We start from the raw sequence: 21,040 nt of genomic DNA, 5'->3' as shown, positions 1-21,040 counted from the left end.
ATTAATTTTAGATAAGCCCATCACAGAGTGAAGGCTCAATCCTTGAACAGCCCGGGGAGAACTTCGTTGCTACTTTTGAAAAGCCCTTTGATGTGCCCAAAGTCTCCAGAAGGGCGATGCCAAACCCACTCAACTTTGACAAAGTGTGAAACGTCTGTAAAAAGGAGTTCTCTGATGTGTGAGAGGAGACGGAACCGAGAAGAAAAGGCCGTACTCTGCCCCCCGCAGGACCCAGGTCCCCGCCTGCTGCGGAGCGCACTCTGCGCACGTCGAGCCGCGAAAGGTTCACAGAACAAAACAAGAGAAAGAAGTAGCAGGCACCGAGGAGCCGCCGGCGCCGGCGCCCGGGACGGCACGTGACCCGGGGGCGGGGCCGCGCGGGCCGCGGGCCAGTGGATGGGGACGGGGGCGGGGCCGCGGCTCGAGGGGCGGGGTCTGTGGCGGCGCAGCTTACACCGCGGTCCCCTTATTTGGATCTGCGGGAATGTGGGCTGGAGAGGTCCTGCCGTGGTACCAGCCTCCAGCCTGCCCCCGGGACTGCCCCTGACCCAGGCGCGCCCGCTGCTCGGTGGCAGGAGGGCCGGCGGAGCGCCATGGCCTGCATCCTGAAGGTAACGACTTGGATCTGTGGCTCGGACGCGTGGTTGGCCAGCCCCTTGCTGCTCAGAGGCACGGAGTCAGCCGCGGTCCCACCGCATCCTCATCTCAGTTGTCTTTTCCTGGCATTGATTTTCTTTTTGTTCCTTTGGCAAATGCATATGGAGGGAGATTCTGAAACATGCAGCTGGCACAGCTTCTTTTCCCACCATTCCTGCCTGCTCGCGCCTGCACTGAAGGAGCTGCAGACTGTTGGCTCCAGGGGAGAGCAGGGCTGTGTGCCGAATAATGGGGATGGTAGGGAGAGGAGGGGTGTTCCCGCGGGTCCCGCGGCTCTGTGGAGCCTGAGGCCTTTCAGGGGCCACGGGGAGGGGTGGAGTGGCTAGGCGTGAGTTGCTGGTGGTGAGGGGCATAGCGCTTTAAATGGAGGGAAGAGTGAGCGGAGGTGGGCTCTACTGTGCATTTGATCATGTGAAGACAGAAACTTCTGAGTTTACAGGTAGTCCCTTAGGAATGAGTTTTCTATGAGATCTGCTAGCTATTTGCCCTTAGCTCTACTTTGGAAAAGTTCACACGAGGATGTATATGTTAGTAGAGATATACTATATGCTCATAAATTTGAATAGACAAAATGATTTTATACTCTGCCAGAGTGCTCTCAGCCATCCCTTCTTTTTTGAGTTTTCTTTCTCCAAGACCGGATTCTTAGCCTCAACTGAGCATCTTTCTGGGTTCACAGACTTGTGGCCTCAGGTGGGAGAACTTGGTGTGAGGGCCTCACTTAAAAAGAACTTTCCATCTCACTGGTAGAGGCCTCCCCTGCCCTCGGTTTTTTTTTTTTTTTTTTTTTTTTTTTTGCACTACCTTTCTACAAGAACATAACCTGGATGCATGAATCAAAAACATGCACAGCATGAAAGTTTCCTGGGCCTTGATGGAGAATGCAGAGACCTAGTTGTCCAAGCCTGGGTGAACTGTGTGATGAAGGAAAATACCAGGAAACAATTCGTTGTTGTTGTGTTATTGTGAAGTAGCATTTATATCTCTATAAGATGATATGAAGTCATCTACTGCTGTTCTGGTTACCTGAATCGTCTTCTAACGTGCCTGGTGTTAATGATGAAAATAAGAGACTAACCTCGTAGAACTTGTTTCCCCTTCTTTGTGTAAAGGAGATCAGAAGTTTTCTGTGAGCTTTCTGAACTTCCTCTTTTTGTTTCAGAACATTTTCCAGGACATGAGGAAATAATACATCAGTATTACAATATGGGGTATTTGACCTGGAGGCTCTTAGCACAAGGACTGAAATATGAATATGAGTCATCTTTACTATTCATTGTGTTATTTGCTGAAACGGACATTGAGGAGCATGATATTTATTGCTGGCCATCTTTTTCTGTTTTGGTTTCTCCCCTGCCTTGTCCTGTACATGTGGTAAACATCTTTAATGCACATCCCAAACTACACATGAATCTGGTCCAATCTTTCTCTTCTAGCACTTCACACTGCTCTCAGACATTTGGGACATATCTGTCCACCTTATCTTCCCTCCACTGAAACTAATGTGGGCATTAGACTCAGAAAGACACATCTGGATGCTGGCTGTGCCCACTGCTACCTCTGTGATGTTGGACAAGTTACTTAAATGTCTCTGGGCCTTAGTTTCTTCAATATAAGATCAAAGTAGTGGCACCTGCTTCACAAGGTTGCTGTGGGAATGAAACAAGATAGGGTATGAAAAATACTTTGTGGCACAGGCATTTAATATGTGCAATTTTTTCCTCTAACATATAAAAATAAGTGCAGTTTGGTTGATCCTTACTGTATCCTCAGTCTGTTTCTTATAACTATTATTTTTTATAAAATACAAAATGTTTTTTATTCTTTAATCTTTACATAAAACCCTGAAAGATAAATATCATTGTTTTAAACCCCATTTTACAGATGAGAAAGTTGAGGCTCCCTAGTTTAAGAGATTTGCCCAAGGCCACACAGGGTTAATGACAGAGTGATCCTGGATTTAGACCCAGATATGTCAACCTTCCGTATACTTTACTGCTGTTGCAGTACTTTCCCAGGTGATGACTTTTAAGATGGCCTAATACCATTCAGTTCTACCACCTTTGAGCACCTTTGAGCAATCCCATTCTCTGGTCATGGTCTAGACAGTCTGGGCTGGGTCTTTTTTCTTTGTTGTCTTTGAAAAGCTACAAATGGAGCAGTGCAGAATACAGGCTTCAGTCCAGAGACCTGAGTTCAGTGCAAGCTTGGCTTCTTGCATATGATTTTAGACAGCCGCTGCAACCTGGAGCCTCAGTTTTCCCATGTTGAAGTGTTCATAGAATTATAACCATTGCGTTACAGGGTTGTTATGAGGATAAAACTATGGACTTTTTTTTTTTAATGAAACATTTTCTGCCATTTGCTGAACCTGGACTTGGTGTTGGCATATGTTGAAAAGGAAAGAATTTCCTCTGCCTTCTTAGTTTCTGTGCCTGGTCCTGATAGCTAAACTGACAAAAGGCATATTAACAGAGGAAAAACATACACATTTTATTTGATGTTAATGTTTTTTTGTGTACCACAGAGGGCTTCCTATATGAGAAATAAAGACCCGAAGAAGGGGAGAGGCCTGAGAGTTTATAAAGCATTTTAATGAAGAAGGATAAATTGTGGAAATGTGACAAGACAAAGGAAAAAGGGGGTTTGGGCTGGGGCAGTTGATTGTGAGAAAGTGGGAAATGTATGGGGAAAACTAATGGAAAATAGGTGAGTGTTTTTAGTAGAGGTTTATTTTGGTGTTGACTCTCCCTCTTTGATCATAAGAATGTTCTCCTCTTCCTGGCACAGGGAAGGGACATTTCTCATGGGAAATTTTATGCTCTGCTTTTAGGTAGAAATGTGGAGGTCAGAAAGCCCTTCCTGTATCTGCTTTTTCTCAATTGCCTTTAGCTCAAAATAATCAATATGCCAAAGTGATATATTTTGGGGTAGCCTGTTCTGATTCCTTTTACGTCACAAGACGCATAAACCATTGACCCCATTCTCAAATGGCTTATGGTTAGTAAGGATGATAGAAAAGTAAATGAGTGCTTAGGTTACAATGTGAAGAATAAAACTACATAGGTCTGTGGAGGGCATAATAGAAGGATGGAAGGAGAGAGCAATTACCCCTGTCATTGGGTAGTTCAGACAGGCTTCCCACTGATGATATTGGAGTTGTGTTTTGAAGACTAAATAAGATTTACTATGACGGAGCTTGTGTTTTAGAAAGATAACTTTTGAGGCAGTGCCAACTTTGTTCTGTGGGCTAAGACTTTAATCTTCTCAATGAATTTTGCGGTACATTTTACTATCCACTTTTTCAAATGAGAAAACTGAGATAGAGAGATATTGATTAAAGTATCATTATTGCCTACACAATAGTGACCCTCACTAAGAAGAGACCCCCATGCTGTGGCAGCTAATTTTGGTCTTTTAGGGGATATGGAACTATCCCCTCAAGGTGCTGTGCATGCTGAGGGCCCATTCTGCCAATGCAGAGGGCTAGTTCTCGTAACAGAACGATGATCACCTCATAATCATTTAATTTTGGAATACAGACTTCACATTGCCTGGACTTTAAAGCCAGAAATATGTGAGTTTTAATTATGGCCCCACTCCTTATTGATTATCGAGCCATAGCAAGTTTCTTGATTTCACTACCTCAGTTTCCAAAATGGGAATTATCATGCATTCCTCAATGGGTTATTCTAAAGATTAAATGAGATAATCTGTATATTAGTTATATTGCAGGGGGAAAAAAGAAACTCTGAATCTTAGCAGGTTCATTTCTTGCCACGCTCCTGGTTAGGCAGCTCTCCTGTGTAGCTCTACCATTGAATAAAGAATCAACTCAAGGACCAGTCTCTTTATTATTATTATTTCTTTGAGACAGAGTCTCACTCTGTTGCCCAGGCTGGAGTGCAGTGGCGTGATCTTGGTTCGCTGCAACCTCTGCCTCCTGGATTCAAGCAATTCTCGTGCCTCAGCCTCCCAAATAGCTGGGACTACAGGTATGCACCCCTATGCCTGGCTAATTTTTTGTATTTTTAGTAGAGACGGGATTTCATCATGTTGGCCAGGCTGGTATTGAACTCCTGGCCTCAAGTGATCTGTGTGCCTTGGCCTCCCAAACTGCTGGGATTATAGGCATGAGCCACCTTGCCTGGCCTAGGACCAGTCTCTTTTAATCAAGCAGCTCTGATGTCTTCTTGGGCCCCAGAGCCCTTGTCAGATTATCTGTTTTCAGCAGCTCCAGGAGACAGATTATAGGGAAGATCTCGTGGGGTTGTTTAAAAAGTCTCTCAAATTTGATAGACAGGAAAACTGTTTGCTTTAATTTGTATTTATTTGATCATTAGTGAAGTTAAGCTTTTAAATTTGTATTAGTCATTTGTCTTTCTTCTTTTATAAATTATAGATACTTTAAAATTTTATGCAAGAAAACCTATCCATATTTTCTTTTATGATTTCTACCTTTGGTCAGCAGGTACATTTTCAGCACAGTGTCTTGTACACTTTCATTTTTAAAAAATATAGGTGAATTATATTAACTTTTATATTGGAAGTGGATATTGAGTGGACATGTAGACACAAGATCCTTGTGAATCATTTCTGCCGTCGAGAGGATTATGGTTTTGCCAGGTTGATGAGGCTTATGAACATGAAGCAGTTAGCTGATACGATAGATGCATGACTAAGCCACAATTACCTTCTCTCCAGTGACCTGTCCTCATATATTTATCTTGATTGATAGGTAATTAGATGAATGATGATACCAAGTTATGAACTTGGCGTCTTCTCATTTCCTCTTCCTCCCCCTGCCCCAGATCTAGTCCTTCTCTATAGTGCATCAGTTCTGTCTCAGGAAAGCCTCTCAACTCTGCCCCTTACTTTCCATCCTTACTCCCCCTGCCTTGTTCAACTCCCACTTTAGAGTCACATCTGTGGTCAAGCCATCCCCTGCCTCAGCAGGCTTCCTCTGTGCTCCTGTGCTCTTAGTTCTTGTCCCTGTAGTAGCAGGTATTACCGTGTACTGTCAATAAACTGCTTTCATGCCCAGCTCTTGTTTGACTATCAACTGTTAGGGAGCCGCGACCTTCCAGTGTTCACTGAGCATCTGTAAATTAGTTCTGTTCTTACCCTAAGTGAGATTATAGGCTCAGTGAGAAGGCAAATAATTAAACTAGTAATTAAAACTAGGCGAAGTACTTTGAAAGTTACACCTCATGGTATGGGAGTATATGGGTGGGGTGGTGACGGTTACTTAACTGAATGTGGAAAGCAGAAAAGGCTTTGTTTTATTCAACTTGGTATTCCTAAGAACTAGCCTGGATCTCAGTAGGTGATCCTTAAGTGTTTGCTGAATATATGAGTGGTGTTATTAATTTTTTTTTATGTCAGTTGTAGACACAGGTCCAACCTGTGTTCTGAAAACAGCTGAGCATTTCAAGGATGTGGCATGGATTTTTTACTCTAATGTATAGCAGGCAGATTAGAGCTTGTCAATTAGTTTGCTCCTTAAATTTTTTCTTAGTATGTTTCTTGTAGGTAGGTCTGTTACCATTCCTCATATAAAATCTGGGGCCAATTTAAGATTTGGGGTTGGGGGGATGGGGAGATGAGAGAACTGGACTAGAAGGAGGAAAAAAGGTGAGTGTAGGCGTGGTTTAACTTTTGTCGTGATCATTTTGATTCCCCAGATTAACAGAAACATATAAACCAAAAAAAAAAAAATCAAAAACCAAACACCCACAAACCAAACGATGAGGTCTCAAAGCATTTGAAAACAGTATGGCTTCACTGAGACTGGAATGCCACAGGGACTTCACAGGTACACAGATGATAAATCTGAAACCGTAGGATAACCCTGGCAAGTAGACAAGTCACTTCATTTAATAAATCTGCTATGACCTTTCTTACTGCTGCCCAGGAAATGCTGAATTCTCAGCAGCTGCCTGGCCTAATTTCCAGTCTTACAGTGACTGAGCAGATGCTTTTGCTACGTATATCAGCACACTGTGGGGAATGAGTGGCTTGGGTAAAAGTAGTGCTCTTTGGATGGATTGATAACAACCGCAACAATAGGTGCCATTTATTGAACAGCCAGAGTGCTCAGGCTGGGTTCTGTGCTAAGTAAACTTTTATTACAAATGAAGACACTGAAGTTCAGAAAACCTAAGTAAATTGTCCCGTGCCCTGTGGTCGGTAAGTGATGGAGGTGGGGTTCACCCTGGCTTTGTGTGGTTATAAAGCAGGGGTGTTCAAACTTTTGGCTTCCTTGGGCCACATTGGAAGAAGAATTGTCTTGGGCCAAACATAAAATACACTAACACGAACGACAGCTGGTGAGCTAAAAAAAAAAAAAAAAAAGCAAATCGCAAAAGAAATCTCATAATGTTTTAAGAATGTTTACAAATTTGTGTTGGGCCGCATTCAAAGCTGTCCTGGGCTGTGGGTTGGACAAGCTATAGAGCTTGTCTTTTACCTTCAGTACCAATTTAGTAAATATTTATAGGGATTCTGAATTTATTTTACCATCTTCTACCCTAGGCAATATCCAGTCTAGACAACTTCCTAATCTGGTGGCCTGATGGGGACCACTTTTAGCTGTGTTGTTTTTATTTGTTCCTTTAAGTTTCCTTTGTGACAGAAGAACTAGAGGAACTAGAGGGGCTGCAAAGACTGAGGAGATAAGAAGGTTTTAATTCTGTTTAACTCTGAATAGATCTTTGACCCTGGGCAAGTTATGTGAACCTGTGTGTCCTTTTTGGGGGTGGGAGTGAGGGAGAGTTGGATTTACCCTGAACGCAAGCTTCAGGGCCCTTCCAAGGTTCTGGGAAGAGACACTAGCATTTTGGTATTTATAATTTTATATTCATTTTATCAAGGAATCCCACAAATCATATACATTTCAGGCTCCCCAACATAGATCTGTCCCTTGGCTGGTGTTGGAGAACAAAAGAGATAATGCTTGTGAATGCACTTTGCAAAGCAGAGTGCACTGCACAGGCACGAAGTGGAAATGGCAAAAAACGTTATTAGTATTATTAGTACTGATAATAGCTGGAATCGAGGAAACCTTTGTTGAAGGACTAGTGGGAGAAAGAAGGGGTTTAGGTCTGAGGAAAACAGAGGAAGCCTATTAAGCTTTCTAGTAAACGACTGAGCGAAGTTATGAAAGCTTCTCTCCAGGAGAAAAATTTCTGTTTGTGAGAATTTAACACACACTTATGCCTGAGGGCTGGGAATTGAATGAGGTTCTTTTCTGTTTCCTGGCTTTAGGGAACAGTGGAGGAAGGCATTTTTCTAACTGGAGGGAGTAGATTTACAAGTGCTACCTGGATCCCATTACCAAAAGCTGCAGTTAGCTCCTGGTTATTAAAAGTCTCATTATTCAGTTTATGGATTATCCAGACACTGTTCGCCTCCAGCCATTCTGATGTACACTTTTTATGCCTTTTACTGCCAATTAGCGCCTTCACCTGAGCAGAGAAAAAAGGGGGTGCTAAACCCCAAATTCGTTAATTTATCTCCTTGTTAGCAGCTCTGTAAAGGTTTGTCAGCAGGAGAGTGGGCCTAGGAAAAGGTTCAAATGAGGTGAAGGGATTATCTTCGCTTTCTCTATTGCTGTTTCTCTCAATTCAAAAATTGAGACTAGGCTCTGGTTCTGATTGTAAACTGATTTAAAGTCACTAAGTCAGAGACCTTGGCCTGGGATATTAAGAGACTTTAATAAACAGCAGCCTGAGGGTAGGTGACACTCTTTGAGAAGCCCCTTACCCCACACTCCATATCTCCAGGCTTCTCTTTCATTTCCTGTGTGATGTGGAGGGGTGGGGGCCAACAACATCTGGTGCTTGAGAGAGTGAGGGAGAATTAACTCCTAAACAGATTTGTCGGAGGCCAGAAAAAGAGGATACTCGGTTCATTTTCCTGTTTTTTGGTTTTTTTTTTTTTTTAAAGGTGTGTGTCTCTGTGCACACATAGTAAATATAAATATACATCCACATTCATTCAATCTTATCTTAATATTTACTCAGATTTGAAAACTATCGCACGTAAAATCCTTTTCTGGAAGGGACTTCTCTGATTTCAAAGGCTATTTGGTTTCTTAGTGAATTTATTGGCTGTGCATTTACTAGACACAAAGTAAAAACTTCTTTGGTCAGCTATGAAAACTATTTGCGTCTTGCTCTGAGAAGATCATGATCACAAGGGAATTGGAAGTAAAATGTGTATGTTCTGGGTTGGAAATGAGTCCTGATCTGGGATTAAAAGCTGGTTGCAATACTTATCTTAGATTTTGAGAACTAGAATGAGCAAATGACTGTTGTGAGTTGATCCCTCTCCTTGGGACTAGTGGGATATGCACTTGCGGCGAGCAGGGCTGTGATTCCTGGTGCTGTTTGCTGCGTGGCTGGTCACAACAATGGGCTGGACTCAAAAGAAAGAGAAGTGAAAGTCTCCCTTTGTGAAGCGTTTGCCTTATCAGAGAAAGTGGTACCAGAGAAGAGACACGAGAACTGCTCTCTGGGGTGTGGGCAGTAAGAAGACTGTGGGGTGCAGAGGTCAGAGCTAGACCGACTCTGAGTCCCATTCTGGCTTTGTGATTAATATGAATAAAACCTTATTTCATGGTCTGTAGCAGTGCTGTCCAGCAGAAATATCATGTAGGCTTTTTATGCAATTGTACATTTCCTAAGAGCCATATTTTAAAAAGCAAAAAAGAAACGTAGAATTTAATAATGTGTTTTATTTAACTTGATATATCCAAAATACTTTCATTTCAAAATGTACTCAATATAAAAATTAATGAGATATTTGTATCTTTTTTTTACAAACAGTTCTTAAAACTCGGTGTATGTTTTACACTTATAGCATCTCTCAGTTTGAATTCTAAATTTTTCATCAGAAATACTTGATTTGTATTTTGATTTTATTAATTTAAAGTAAAAAAGTAGGTTCACTCGTCTAAGTTGAATTGTGCTTAGACCTTTTGCAATAGCTGAATGGAACATTATTTTTTTAAAGGTCAATTAATTAAATGAAAAGAAATTTTAAAAATGTGGTTTGTTGGTTATGCCAGCCATGTTTCAATGCTCAAAAGCTACATGTGGCTAGTGGCTACTGTATTGGACAGCATGCTCCTTCAGGTATTCATCTTCACCATCAGAAGAGACCACTAGACTCAGAGACAATGAGAATAGTGTAAGGGGCTGCAGAAAGGATTGGCTGCCGGGTCAGATTCAGATGGGGAGGACACACCTGTTGGCTGGACTCCTGGCAGACAAAGGCTGCCAACTGATGAGCAAGTAATGAGTGCCTGACTCAGGGACACATGTGAGCCTTTGATGAGCCCTTGAAATTTTATCTGAAAATGCAGTCCTCGGTTTCACCATATCCTGAGCCTAATTTTACCCCAGATGTTGTGCAGCTGTGAATTTTCCCAAGGGAGTGCTTCTTTGTGGTATGTGTGAGTTGGCTCTTTGGTCTCAGTGTGGTAGTGTGAACTCCTGGAGGCTTTGAGGGCAGACACAGACTTGATGCACTTTTATTTGAGTTGTTTCATTGCTCCAGGAGGGTATTACACATATGGGAGCAATTTAAATGTCCAGAACAAACCACATGTCTTCTTTTAAGTCAAGACAGCAAGGTGATTGCAGTTTCTTTGTTCGGTTTGCTTATTTTTTACTGCTTATTTCTGTGTGTATAAATTTAGCGACATGCTAATAGACATATGGCCAATGGTGCTTAGAGAAAATCTGTTTGTAAACCTGAATCTCTGTTTTGCCTACACATTTGCATTGTATTCCTGCCCTGCTCCAACTCCTTGTCCTAGATCATCCAGTGTTAGCATTTTTTTCATGAGATGAACATTTCGTTATAATAATGACAGTGACTGTCATTTGCTGAGGGCTTTCTGCATGTCAGGCAGCCTACTAGGTAGTTTACAGATATTTATTGTCTCACAACAACCTTCAGCATGGGCAGGATTGGTTTCATTTGACAGATGACAAAACTCTGGCTTGACAACTTTACCAGCATGAGAGTGCTAGACTAGGGTCAGCGAACTACCTCGTCTAGAACAAGCCCAGCTTGCTGCCTATTTATATGTAGCTCCTGAGTAAGAATGGCTTTTGTGTTTTTAAATGGTTGAAAAAAAAATCAAAAGAAGCATAAGAGTTGACAGGTGAAAATGATATGAAATTCAAATTTTTCACTCATAAATAAAGTTTTATTGAAACACAGCCATGCTGATTCACCATATCTGCTTTCATGGCACGAAGGCAGAGTTGAGAAGTTGAGATGGGTACTGTATGGCCTATATAGCCCAAAATATTTACTACCCATCGCCTTACAGGTAAAGTTTGCCAACACTTGTGCTAGGCTGTTGAGTTCTTTCAGTGGACTTGAAGAACCACAGTGAAGAGCAGTGTGGTTCTTTCATGTCTGGCCAGCACCAGGCCTCATGCCTCACACTTTGAATGCTGGGGGTATTTACTGAGCATAGAGCTAAACACAGTATGTGGAAGAGGAGACTGAAGCTTAGACAGGCCAAGTGACTGCCCAAAGTCTCACAGCGGGGCTGGAATTCAGACCCAAAGTCTGAACTCCTAACAGTTATGTTGACCTCAGTGCTGCAAAACTTGAACTACATCAGGACCACTGGAAGGGACGGTTGTACCGCCTTACCACTGTTTCTGATTCTTCCAGTCTGGGGTGTGACTCAAGAATTTGTATCTCTAACAAGCCACCAGGTGATACTAGCACTGCACATCTGGGAACCACACTTTGATTAACCCTACCATATGACATCCAGCTCAATGAACAGTTGTTGAGTTATGGAAATTGCAGAGCATGGATTCAAACCCATGCATTCCCCAAAAGAAATTGACTAGAAATTTAAATCAATTTAGAAATTTAAGTGCAGTGTATTCCAGTCAACTTCCTTGGCATTGTAATAATTTGATTTCTGCCTTCATTGTTTTCATTAAACTCAAGATTTCTTCTGATGCTATGAGGCTCAGGCCACCATGCACATTGAAAAACTTTTGCCTTTGCACGAGCTAGGGGCTGGGACTAAAATTAACCCCTCACTGGTGGCACCGCTTGTGTCTGGAAAAATCAGTTTATGATTATTTCTAAACCAAGGGATTTTGTTCCTGCTGATTGTGTATCAAATCCTTTCTCACACTTTGGACCCCCCACTTCTTTGCTGGCTAACAGGGAGAATTAGGGGTGCAGGAAACAGCTTTCACAGTTAGATTACGCTGGCTTTGATTACAAAAATTAATGCATTAGTGCTAGAGTTCACTATCTTAATTACTGGGTTAGTCTCATATTTAAAAAGTCATTATTTAAGGATTAGGAATGGGGAAATCGAAGACTGGTGAAAGATGATAGTTTTTTTTTCATGTTGATGATTCATAGCCTTGTTTTAGACTTTTATAAGTAATAAAAAGCACTGGATACTGCTGATTTAGTCTCTTGCTATAGGCTCATATTTGTGTAAAGAAGGAAATTGCTCTGTAAGTTTCCCTTTTGCTTTTTCCTGGCTTTCTATTTCTGTGCCTTTATCTATAGTGCAGCCTATTTTTCTGATGTTCTTTCTTCATCTCCAGCCTTCATGTCTCTTCCCAATACAAGTGTTGTAGGGATCGTTAGCTAGGATGTCTAAGGAACCATACTATCAGCCCAAGAGAAGGGAAGCTTGGTGAACTCTTAAAACCAAGTAGATGAAACCCTCTTACAGAGTCCCAGGATATAAGCCATTCCATTAGGAATCCTTCTCTGGGAAATATGAATCACTGCTATGCCTGATATAAAATCACTGGCATGGTGTTCATGACAGCTCACCATGTCATCCCTCACACCTTTGCCATGGCCTGGACGCTGACTTCACTACTACTTGTGTTTGTTCTTTTATTGCTGACCTTGTCAACCAGGTCATTCTTTCTCTCTTCCTATTTCTAAGAGAAAATTCATTCCCCAGAACCAGCAAGTACCTGAACCATTGCCACTTTATGTGTGCTGCCTTATTTATTTTTCGTCTCATTCTTTTGGCTGGGAGTAAAAGAACCTTTCTCTCCTACCCTGGTTTATGTTGCCTGATTATCTGTTCTTCGGCTGGTTTGATGTTTATTTAATTCTGCCATGCTGCTTAACCTCAGCAGCCTGGTTTTGTGGCTTGATTTGAGCCAAGATTTCTGCGTGTGACTTCTAACTTGTGGGTAAATTAAGGTTTGTTTTTCTCTCACCCATCTTTGACCCATGATATTAAAACCTTATTTGAAGAAAGGACATCCAACCCATATACCACTCTAGATTTCTGTGTTAGAACTATTGAAATCCACTATACGTTATTTCAGATTTATGTAGGTTAAAGGGATCTGGGTTTGACCTTTTCCCCACTTATCTTCAGCAAACAGAGACGTGTGAAGAGGAGGTTTATTTATCAAGCACTTATAGAGAATCTAAGTACTGTGGGTAAGAGGAGGGGTAGAGAGAATGGAGATAAAAGAGTCACTGAAGATCTCATTTTTTTCCTAGGGGAATTTAGGGTGTGTATGAATAATAATAATAATTGTAACAATAGCTTACATTTACTGAGTGCTTACCTGTACTGTGTTGGGGCTTTGTATTTGTGGATTATCTCATTTTATCCTCACAGGCTCATGAGGTACATCCACCTAGGTGAGGAAATGAAGGCTTGGAGAGGCTAAGTCACCTCTCAAAGGTCATACTACTAGTAAAAGAGGGATTATACTTTGAATCCAGGTGTTTGGCTGAAGTAAAATACATTTCCTAGAATATATTACTAAGATCATACATAGATAAACTTATTTGTAACTTGCCCATGATAATAATAACTGTAATGATACAATAACATCAGCAAACATTTTCTGGACACTTACTATATGATAGGCACTGTATTTAATCCATACACATGATTTATTTTAATGTTTAACAATCCTATTAGAAATCTATTCTATCTGAGGAAACTGAGGCTTGGAGAGAACTTAAGTTCTTTGTCCGAGGTCATGAGGCCAGTGAGTGGAACACCTGTGGGATCATATTATTTGTATAATTGTTATTGTTATTAGCTAACAGTTACTATGTGCAGTAAGGACTAGGCATTGTTCTCAGCACTTTACATTTATTAATTCATTTAATCCTCATTTTACAGGTAAGGAAACTGAGGCACATAGTGGTTAAAGTTACAAAACTATTCTGTGGCAGTGGTAAGATTTGAACCCAGGCAGTTTGACCCTGGAATCTGTAACAGACGCGCCTATGACCGCAGACTTTGTTTCCTTTGCCACTTTGGTGGTCTATCTCCTAGAGCAGAGAATCACTAGTACTATTACAAACCATTCCAGTAACAAATTAACCTACTTAAAAGGAGCTTGTGGAAATGAAAATATAACTTGAATTTTGACTTGAAATAAACTGAATTTTAAAAATCCTTTGAGGCTTTTTAAAAAATGTATTTGAAGAATTTCCAATCAGATCAACTTAGGAAGGCCCACTTAGATCAAATCAGACATGGAGGAATTAATTTCCTTGTGGAGCTGGTGTTGAGCATAAGTCCATCGTGCTGCCTGGGTGGGGAATGCCAGGCAGCTTTCCTTCTTTGCTTTCCCTGTTCTCCCCTCAATCACTCATCTCTCTAGATGAGGCCACAGAACAGCCAGAGTGATCTTTTAAAAAGTAAATAAGATCATGGCAGCCTATTTGTTTGTTGATCTGTCAGTCAAAAAACTAAAAGAATCACAAAAAAAACTAAAGGGATCACGACTGTTTTGCTTATCGCTGTGTATCTATCATCTAGCACAATGCAGTCAACAAAAGAATGATGAAATGAATTAATTTTAGGCAAAAAAATTAGCATGTGCAAAGATACGGTGGCATGAAGGAACAGGACATTTTGGGAAACAGTGAAAAGTTGTGGATGGCTGGCATTGAGCTGGCTTTGGGAGCTGGAAGAGATAATACAGTTGGGTCAGATCATAAGGATCATGTAGATTCTGTCAAGGAGTGTAGATTTTATCCTCTAGAAATGGGGAAACACTAAAGGATTTTTTTTTTTTTTTGAGATGGAGTCTCGCTCTGTCGCCCAGGCTGGAGTGCAGTGGCACGATCTCGGTTCACTGCAAGCTCCGCCTCCCGGGTTCACACCATTCTCCTGCCTCAGCTTCGCAAGTAGCTGGGACTACAGACACCTGCCACTGTGCCCGGCTAATTTTTTTTTTTTTTTTTTTTTGTATTTTTAGTAGAGACGGGGTTTCGCTGCGTTAAACAGGATGATCTCGATCTCCTGACCTCGTGATCTGCCCGCCTCGGCCTCCCAAAGTGCTGGGATTACAGGCGTAAGCCACCACACCCGGCCACACTAAAGGACTTTTAAACAGAGTCCTTGGGTTGGCTCTGGACATTGTATTTTGTATTTGGAAATTATTTGTCTCAATGATGATTTTGCTACGATGATTGCACATGGGTAATTTCAAACAGAACTTTGAAAGTTAAAATATGCTAAAGATATAAGTGTGCTTGTTTACAACAGAGCTTGGAGTTGTATGTATCAAATGGGTCAAGCCAATGACAACGTAACTAAACATTTTATACAAATAAGTTATTAGTTGTACAGGTTATTAAATTTTCCATTTGATGAAGGGAATCAAGTTTGAGCATTATCTCTTGGGTCATTTAGACGATACATTGTGGATTTATGGCTCCTTTTGGTAGAGTCAACCCTTGACATTCAGCTGACAGTATTGCCCTTAAGGAGGATGCTAGGTGGTCCTTCCCTCAGAGTCACTATATAGCAGCTGTCTGTGAGTCCTGCCTTGGAAAGACAATATTATTCTTTCAGCAGCTATTATTTATTGAGCACCTACAATGTGGCAGATGAACTAATCATCTTACCTTATGTGAGTAAACTTTATAGCATCTCTTTGAGGTAGATGTGTCCCCATTTTATAAATGGAGACACTGGCTCAGAGAAGGTAAGAGTAACTTAGAGTGCACTTACATACACCTGGGTGTGCACTGAGAGTGTGTTTATATACACCCAGAAGTTAAGAATAACTTATCTGAGCCACGGTTTCTCCATTGTAAGTGCTAGTGGGGCCAGGGAATAAAATTCAGATCTGTCTGACCCAAAATACCTTGCTTTTAACCATCTGGTCTTCTACCTCTGTAGAGGAGAGAATCATTTAGGAAGGAGCCTATGGAAATAATTTTGATCTGAATTAAACTGATTATCTTTTAAAAGTCAAGGAGTTCTTAGAACTTTTCTTGATGTTAAGAACTTTTAAACTAGATTATACTTAAGAAGACAATTTATTTCATTTGCTTAGTTCAGGTCAGACCTGGTGGAATTAGTCTCACTGATAAGCAGATACTTGAACAGAATCTTGATGAATAAGCATGAGCGTTAACTTCAGGCTAACTGAAGGCTAACTGGCCGGATGGCTGTGCCTCCTGTTCTACCCACCTACTGGTCTCCCTGCCACAAGTTCCTCTTCTTCATTTGTCACTCTTTTATCCATTCTTGGCACAGCAACCAGAAGGAATTTTAAAAGATGCACATAAGATGATCTCATTCCCTTTCTTATCTGGTCAGTGGCTTCCTTTTTCATTTGGAATACATTACGATCTTTGAATCATGTCTCCCTTTCCAGTCTCCTCCAAGGCACTCAGCCTCTTATTGTTTATTTTCTAGCTACTCTAGGGTCTTTTCAGGCCCTGAATCTGAAACATGACATTTGTGGAAAATGATGGGAAGTACTTTATGGCTAAAGTTTAGTCTGGACTTTGGGGGCTGGTGGGACATTAGGTAGACTAAGGGGTTTGGACTTGACCTTGTAGGTAATGGAACACTTTTGAGACATTTTTAGCACAAAACTAAGCGTAATGGAGCCACTGAGCTGAGGAGTAGAATATTCTTCTATTGTCTTTTTAGACTGCTCAGAGTCCCTGCATTGCCACTGGTCATTGCCCTTTGTACTTGGAAATTACTTGCTCCAATTATGACAGCCTTGCAATTGCACAGGCCGAATGTTTATCAGAAAACTGTAAGTTAAAACATGGCAATGACATCTCTCTCCTTGTGTATCATATTTAAGGCACGTGTTCTCTGAAATCAAGAAGCTGGGCTAGGATCTTGCACTGGCCCCAGACCATATTCTGTTGTGACCATGCTTCAGTGAGAATGTGTCACCTGTAAAATGAAGATAAGCAAGAATATCAGTCTGTTTGAAAGTGCTAATAAAAGTAAAATATTCTTCACAAATAAAGCTATTACTGTAGGTGTTGAAATTTTCGTTTAGTCAGAGCAGTCCTAAATTTAAATGTAACCTTTTGAGCCCTTAGATCATTGAGTTAAGACTCTTTCTCATGTGGATGAACAGTAAATCCTTGTGATCTGAAGATGTAAATTGGGAGGAGTAAGGGACTTCTGGCCCATTGTGCATTAATGCCTACTGTTTGTTTCCCTGACTTAGAATGTGGCTCCATATTATTGCCCTCAAGGCAGCTATTGATGGAGTCATCCTATGCTCCAAACCTTGAGCTAAGCACCACATATAGTCATGTGCCACATGACGATGTTTCAGTCCAGTCAACGGCAGACTGCCTATACAACAGTGGTCCCATAAGATTATAATATCACATTTTTACTGTATCTTTTCTGTGTTTAGATATGTTTAGATACACAGATACTTACCATTGTGTTACAGTTATTATACCTATAGTATATAGCATAGTAATGTGCTGTGTGGGTTTGTAGCCTTGGAGCAATTGGCTATACCATGTAGCCTAGGTGTGTAGTAGGCTACACCATCTAGGTGTATGTAAGTGCACTCTATGATGCTCACAGAACTACACTTAAGGATGCGGTTCTCAGAACGTATCCCTATCCTTGAGCCATTCATGACTGTATGTATATGTCAGTTAAAGCTTATAACAACCCTGTGAATCTGTTTTTTTATCCTGCTGTGAGTTTGGATTGTTTATGAGGAAATGCAGGCTTAGAGAAGTTAATTGCTTAAAGTCAGAGAGTTAGGAGATCCTTCAGTTTTGACTGATGTCAACCTCAGTGCTCTTAACCCCAGCTCTGTCCAAGTCATAAGACCATCCTATAGACAGGCCAGAATGGTACAGGTGGAAACACAGGAAGAGATCTCCTTTCCTATAGACCTTAAATAAAAATGTCTCTTGGACCATCTTGTCTGAAAGCCCATCTTTTTGGGTTTATTTCTCTGATTAGAGAGATACTTTGTTATGCCTAATACATATTTTTAGAAAGTAGTACAGGCATCAGTCTTTTGTAAACTCTTTGAGATTTAAATAAGGAAGTTTGCTGTTTGAAGGACTTTGTGGCTAATCCCTTGGTAAAGAAGTCTCTTATAATTGACTATGAATGCCTTAGTAGCTATTCTGTTTCATAACTTGACTTTCAAAAAATAATAATGGCAAAAGATGACATTTTTTGATAAGCACCAGGTGCTTTTAGAAGCAATTTTTATGGGAGTTTCTAATCTAATCATCACAGCAACCCTTCAAAATGGGTGCTATTATTGTGTCTATTTGACAGAGAAGTAAACTGAGGTGACAGTGGCTAGATGCAGGAATGGCTTCATGGCATGTGACCTGCATGATCACACAGGACCCCATGCTTAGAAGGGCCCCATGCTTGGTGTAATATTCTGCAATTATTGTCGTAAAAGACTTCATAATTTTGAACAAGGGCCCTGCATTTTTATTTTGCATGAGGCCTCATAAATTATGTGGTTGGTCCTGCCTAGCCAAATTGTCCAAGGCCATTCCATGGTGAGCAGCAGAGTTGAGGTTCAAACCCAGACTGCCTGGCCTCCAGCGTGACTACCTGGCCTCCAGCGTGACTGCCTGGCCTCCAGGGTGTGCTCTTTCATTGTGTCCTCCTGCTTCCCATATTCCCATGTTCTTAAGCACTGTCCTCCGTCTTGTTTTTCTCTGGATGTGTCTTTAGAGGCAGAGGCAGGTGGTTTGACTCATGTCTGTTGAATTCTAAAGATTCAGAATTTATTTGTTGAACCGAATGTTTGATACATATAATTTCCTAATTAGGTTTGTGGGAGTGCAGTAGTAAAGATTTGAAGATATGACAAGAATTGCATATCCTGGCTATAGTGAAAAATCATAGTCTAAAAATAAATGGGAATAAAGTGGAAACATTGTAACATATTTGCTTTGTACAGCTTTAATGGAAAAAGGAAAGGAAAGATTACTTATGAAAAGAAGGCAGTCCCTTGGCGCTGCCTGTCTCAATGCTGTGCGCTGTGGACTGGGGACACTTAATTACCACGTACAATTTTATGGACTGTTTATGAGAAGCTTCTTTTTAACTTTTCATGGATTGCAGTAAAGGAAAATATAGAAAGATAGAGGAGGATTTTCATCACGTTGGCAAAAACTGTTCCTCCATGATCTATGGCTAGAGCCTGAAACTGCCCAAGTTCCATCTCTCAGCATTTTCTGAGAACTTTCTGTGAAGAGAAGTTCAGAGGCCAGTAAAACAAGTGTGGTCACGAAGGGAATCAGAACATGACTCCCCCAAATCTGCCTCTTTGATATAAAATTGTTTTTGAGCTGAAGGCAATTAAGAAGCAGTAAACAGGGGAAAAGGTCTCTCTATCCTCCCCATTTTCTGCCTAAAGACAGGATATAAATCCTTCTCTACTGAAGACAACTCTAGACTCATCAGCCGAGAGACAACGCCAGAGGAATCTGCAAACTAACCTCACTTCATCAGTTTTCTCCTATATATTTACCTTCCCACAGTTTCCCATCCTTGGAAGCCCAAAACCTCACTTCTTTGTCCTGTCTTTTCTTGACAACTTTATTGTTCTTTGTTGAACATGCCACATAAGCCAGATGCCACATAAGCCAGAGTTCTAAGCTGCTGCTGTGGGTTACCTTTCATTGAGGTTTCTCCTGTGTGATGTACATTGCATGCATTCATAAGTTGTTTGTTTTACTTCTGTTAATCTGTCTTTTATTACGGGAGTTCATCCCAACTAAGAACTTACGGGGCTTGGGGGAAAACTTATTTTTCCTCCCTGACGGTCACTGCAGGGCAACTGAGGTTCTGACAGAGGGAGGCATCTGCCACAGGAACATGAGGAAAGCAGCTGATAGAGTCAGGAGGCGTCTAGAAGGGTCAGGGGAATTGTCCATGTAGAGAAGAGGGACAGAGTGTTCATCTATGGAGGGAACAGTAAGGACAAAATCACGGAGGCGAGGGAGATCACGGTCAAGATGAACTGCAGGATTTGGCCCTGGGGGAAGTGTTAGAAAGGTAGGTGGGGACCAAATGCTATTGTGCTAAGTTAAGGAGTGTGGATTTATATATCCCAAGGCATTAGGGATGGTGATCATAATAGCTAGCATTTATTGAGAGCTTCCCAAGTGCTAGGCACGATTTAGTCCCATAATATCCTTATTCTCCAACACCCCTTTGGGGTTAGTTACTAATCTCATTTTACAAAGAAGAAAACTGAGGGACAGAGACTTTTAATAACTTACCTAAGGTCACACAACTAGTATGTTTCAGAGCCGGGATTGTGAACCGGGAAGTCTGGCTCCAGAACCTGTGTTCCTGATGGCAATTTTATACCGATTCCAGTGATGGAAGAATTTTAAGTAGAGGAAACGTGGATATGATTTACATTTCCAAAGATTGTTCTAATGGAAGTGTGGCCTGCTAGGTGCAGGGAGATGAGCATCTCTGGTTTTGCCACCACAGAAGCTATGAAGACATGTTCTTTAAAAATGACTTCTCCTCTCTTCCCTTGGTATATGGGTGCAATCAATTCTTGCTTTAAGTACCTTCTCCCTGCTCTTTCTATCTCTGAACAGATTCCTCACCCCCAACCCCCACTGTTCCTTACTCACTGAACTTTATGCTGCTTGACCATCACTCAACATTACTCACCAACCTAGCCTTCTTTCTTCTTCCTCTTGGTACTGCTGTCTACATTATAAACATCCACGTGATTTCTGGTCACCTGTATGTATACCTATTAGGTGATGCGATATGTACACCCAGTGGTCATTATTAATACATGAAATGGCTGAGGACTCTAGAGGCATGAATGGAGTTAGAGTCCTTTCTGTGATATATATACCCCTGGGATCTGGGGGGCAGGCAGCAAACCTCTTTGGACCTTAGAGATAAACTGGGCATAGTAATCATATCTGCTCTACTGGTTGTTGTCAGAAACAAAATGAAATAAGATGATATACTTTGTATAAATAATGTTTATACAAAGTATAACATTATACTTTGTATAAATAATGTTTATACAAAGTATAACATTATACTTTGTATAAATAATGTTTATACAAAGTATAACAT

At 41.1% G+C, this 21,040-nt stretch overlaps 1 protein-coding gene across 5 annotated transcripts in view; it reads left to right on the top strand.

Moving 5' to 3' along the window:
- The first annotated feature begins 424 nt into the window (after positions 1 to 424).
- Positions 425 to 21,040, top strand: part of ST6GALNAC3 (ST6 N-acetylgalactosaminide alpha-2,6-sialyltransferase 3) — a 556,201-nt gene continuing 535,585 nt past the window's right edge. For 4 of the 5 annotated variants that reach the window (XM_063653975.1, XM_063653979.1, XM_054452454.2 and 1 more), the window contains exon 1: positions 440 to 611. In XM_063653975.1, the coding sequence (XP_063510045.1) occupies positions 594 to 611 (18 nt within the window). In that variant the 5' untranslated portion in view covers positions 440 to 593. Of the gene's footprint in view, positions 612 to 21,040 lie in introns of all 5 variants that reach the window. The other variant, XM_054452444.2, reaches the window with a different exon arrangement.

The sequence above is a fragment of the Pongo pygmaeus genome, chromosome 1 (assembly GCF_028885625.2).
Source record: "Pongo pygmaeus isolate AG05252 chromosome 1, NHGRI_mPonPyg2-v2.0_pri, whole genome shotgun sequence".
Lineage (NCBI taxonomy): Eukaryota > Metazoa > Chordata > Mammalia > Primates > Hominidae > Pongo > Pongo pygmaeus.
The sequence above is the reverse complement of the archived record's forward strand: the minus strand, read 5'-3'. Positions and strand labels throughout refer to the sequence as shown.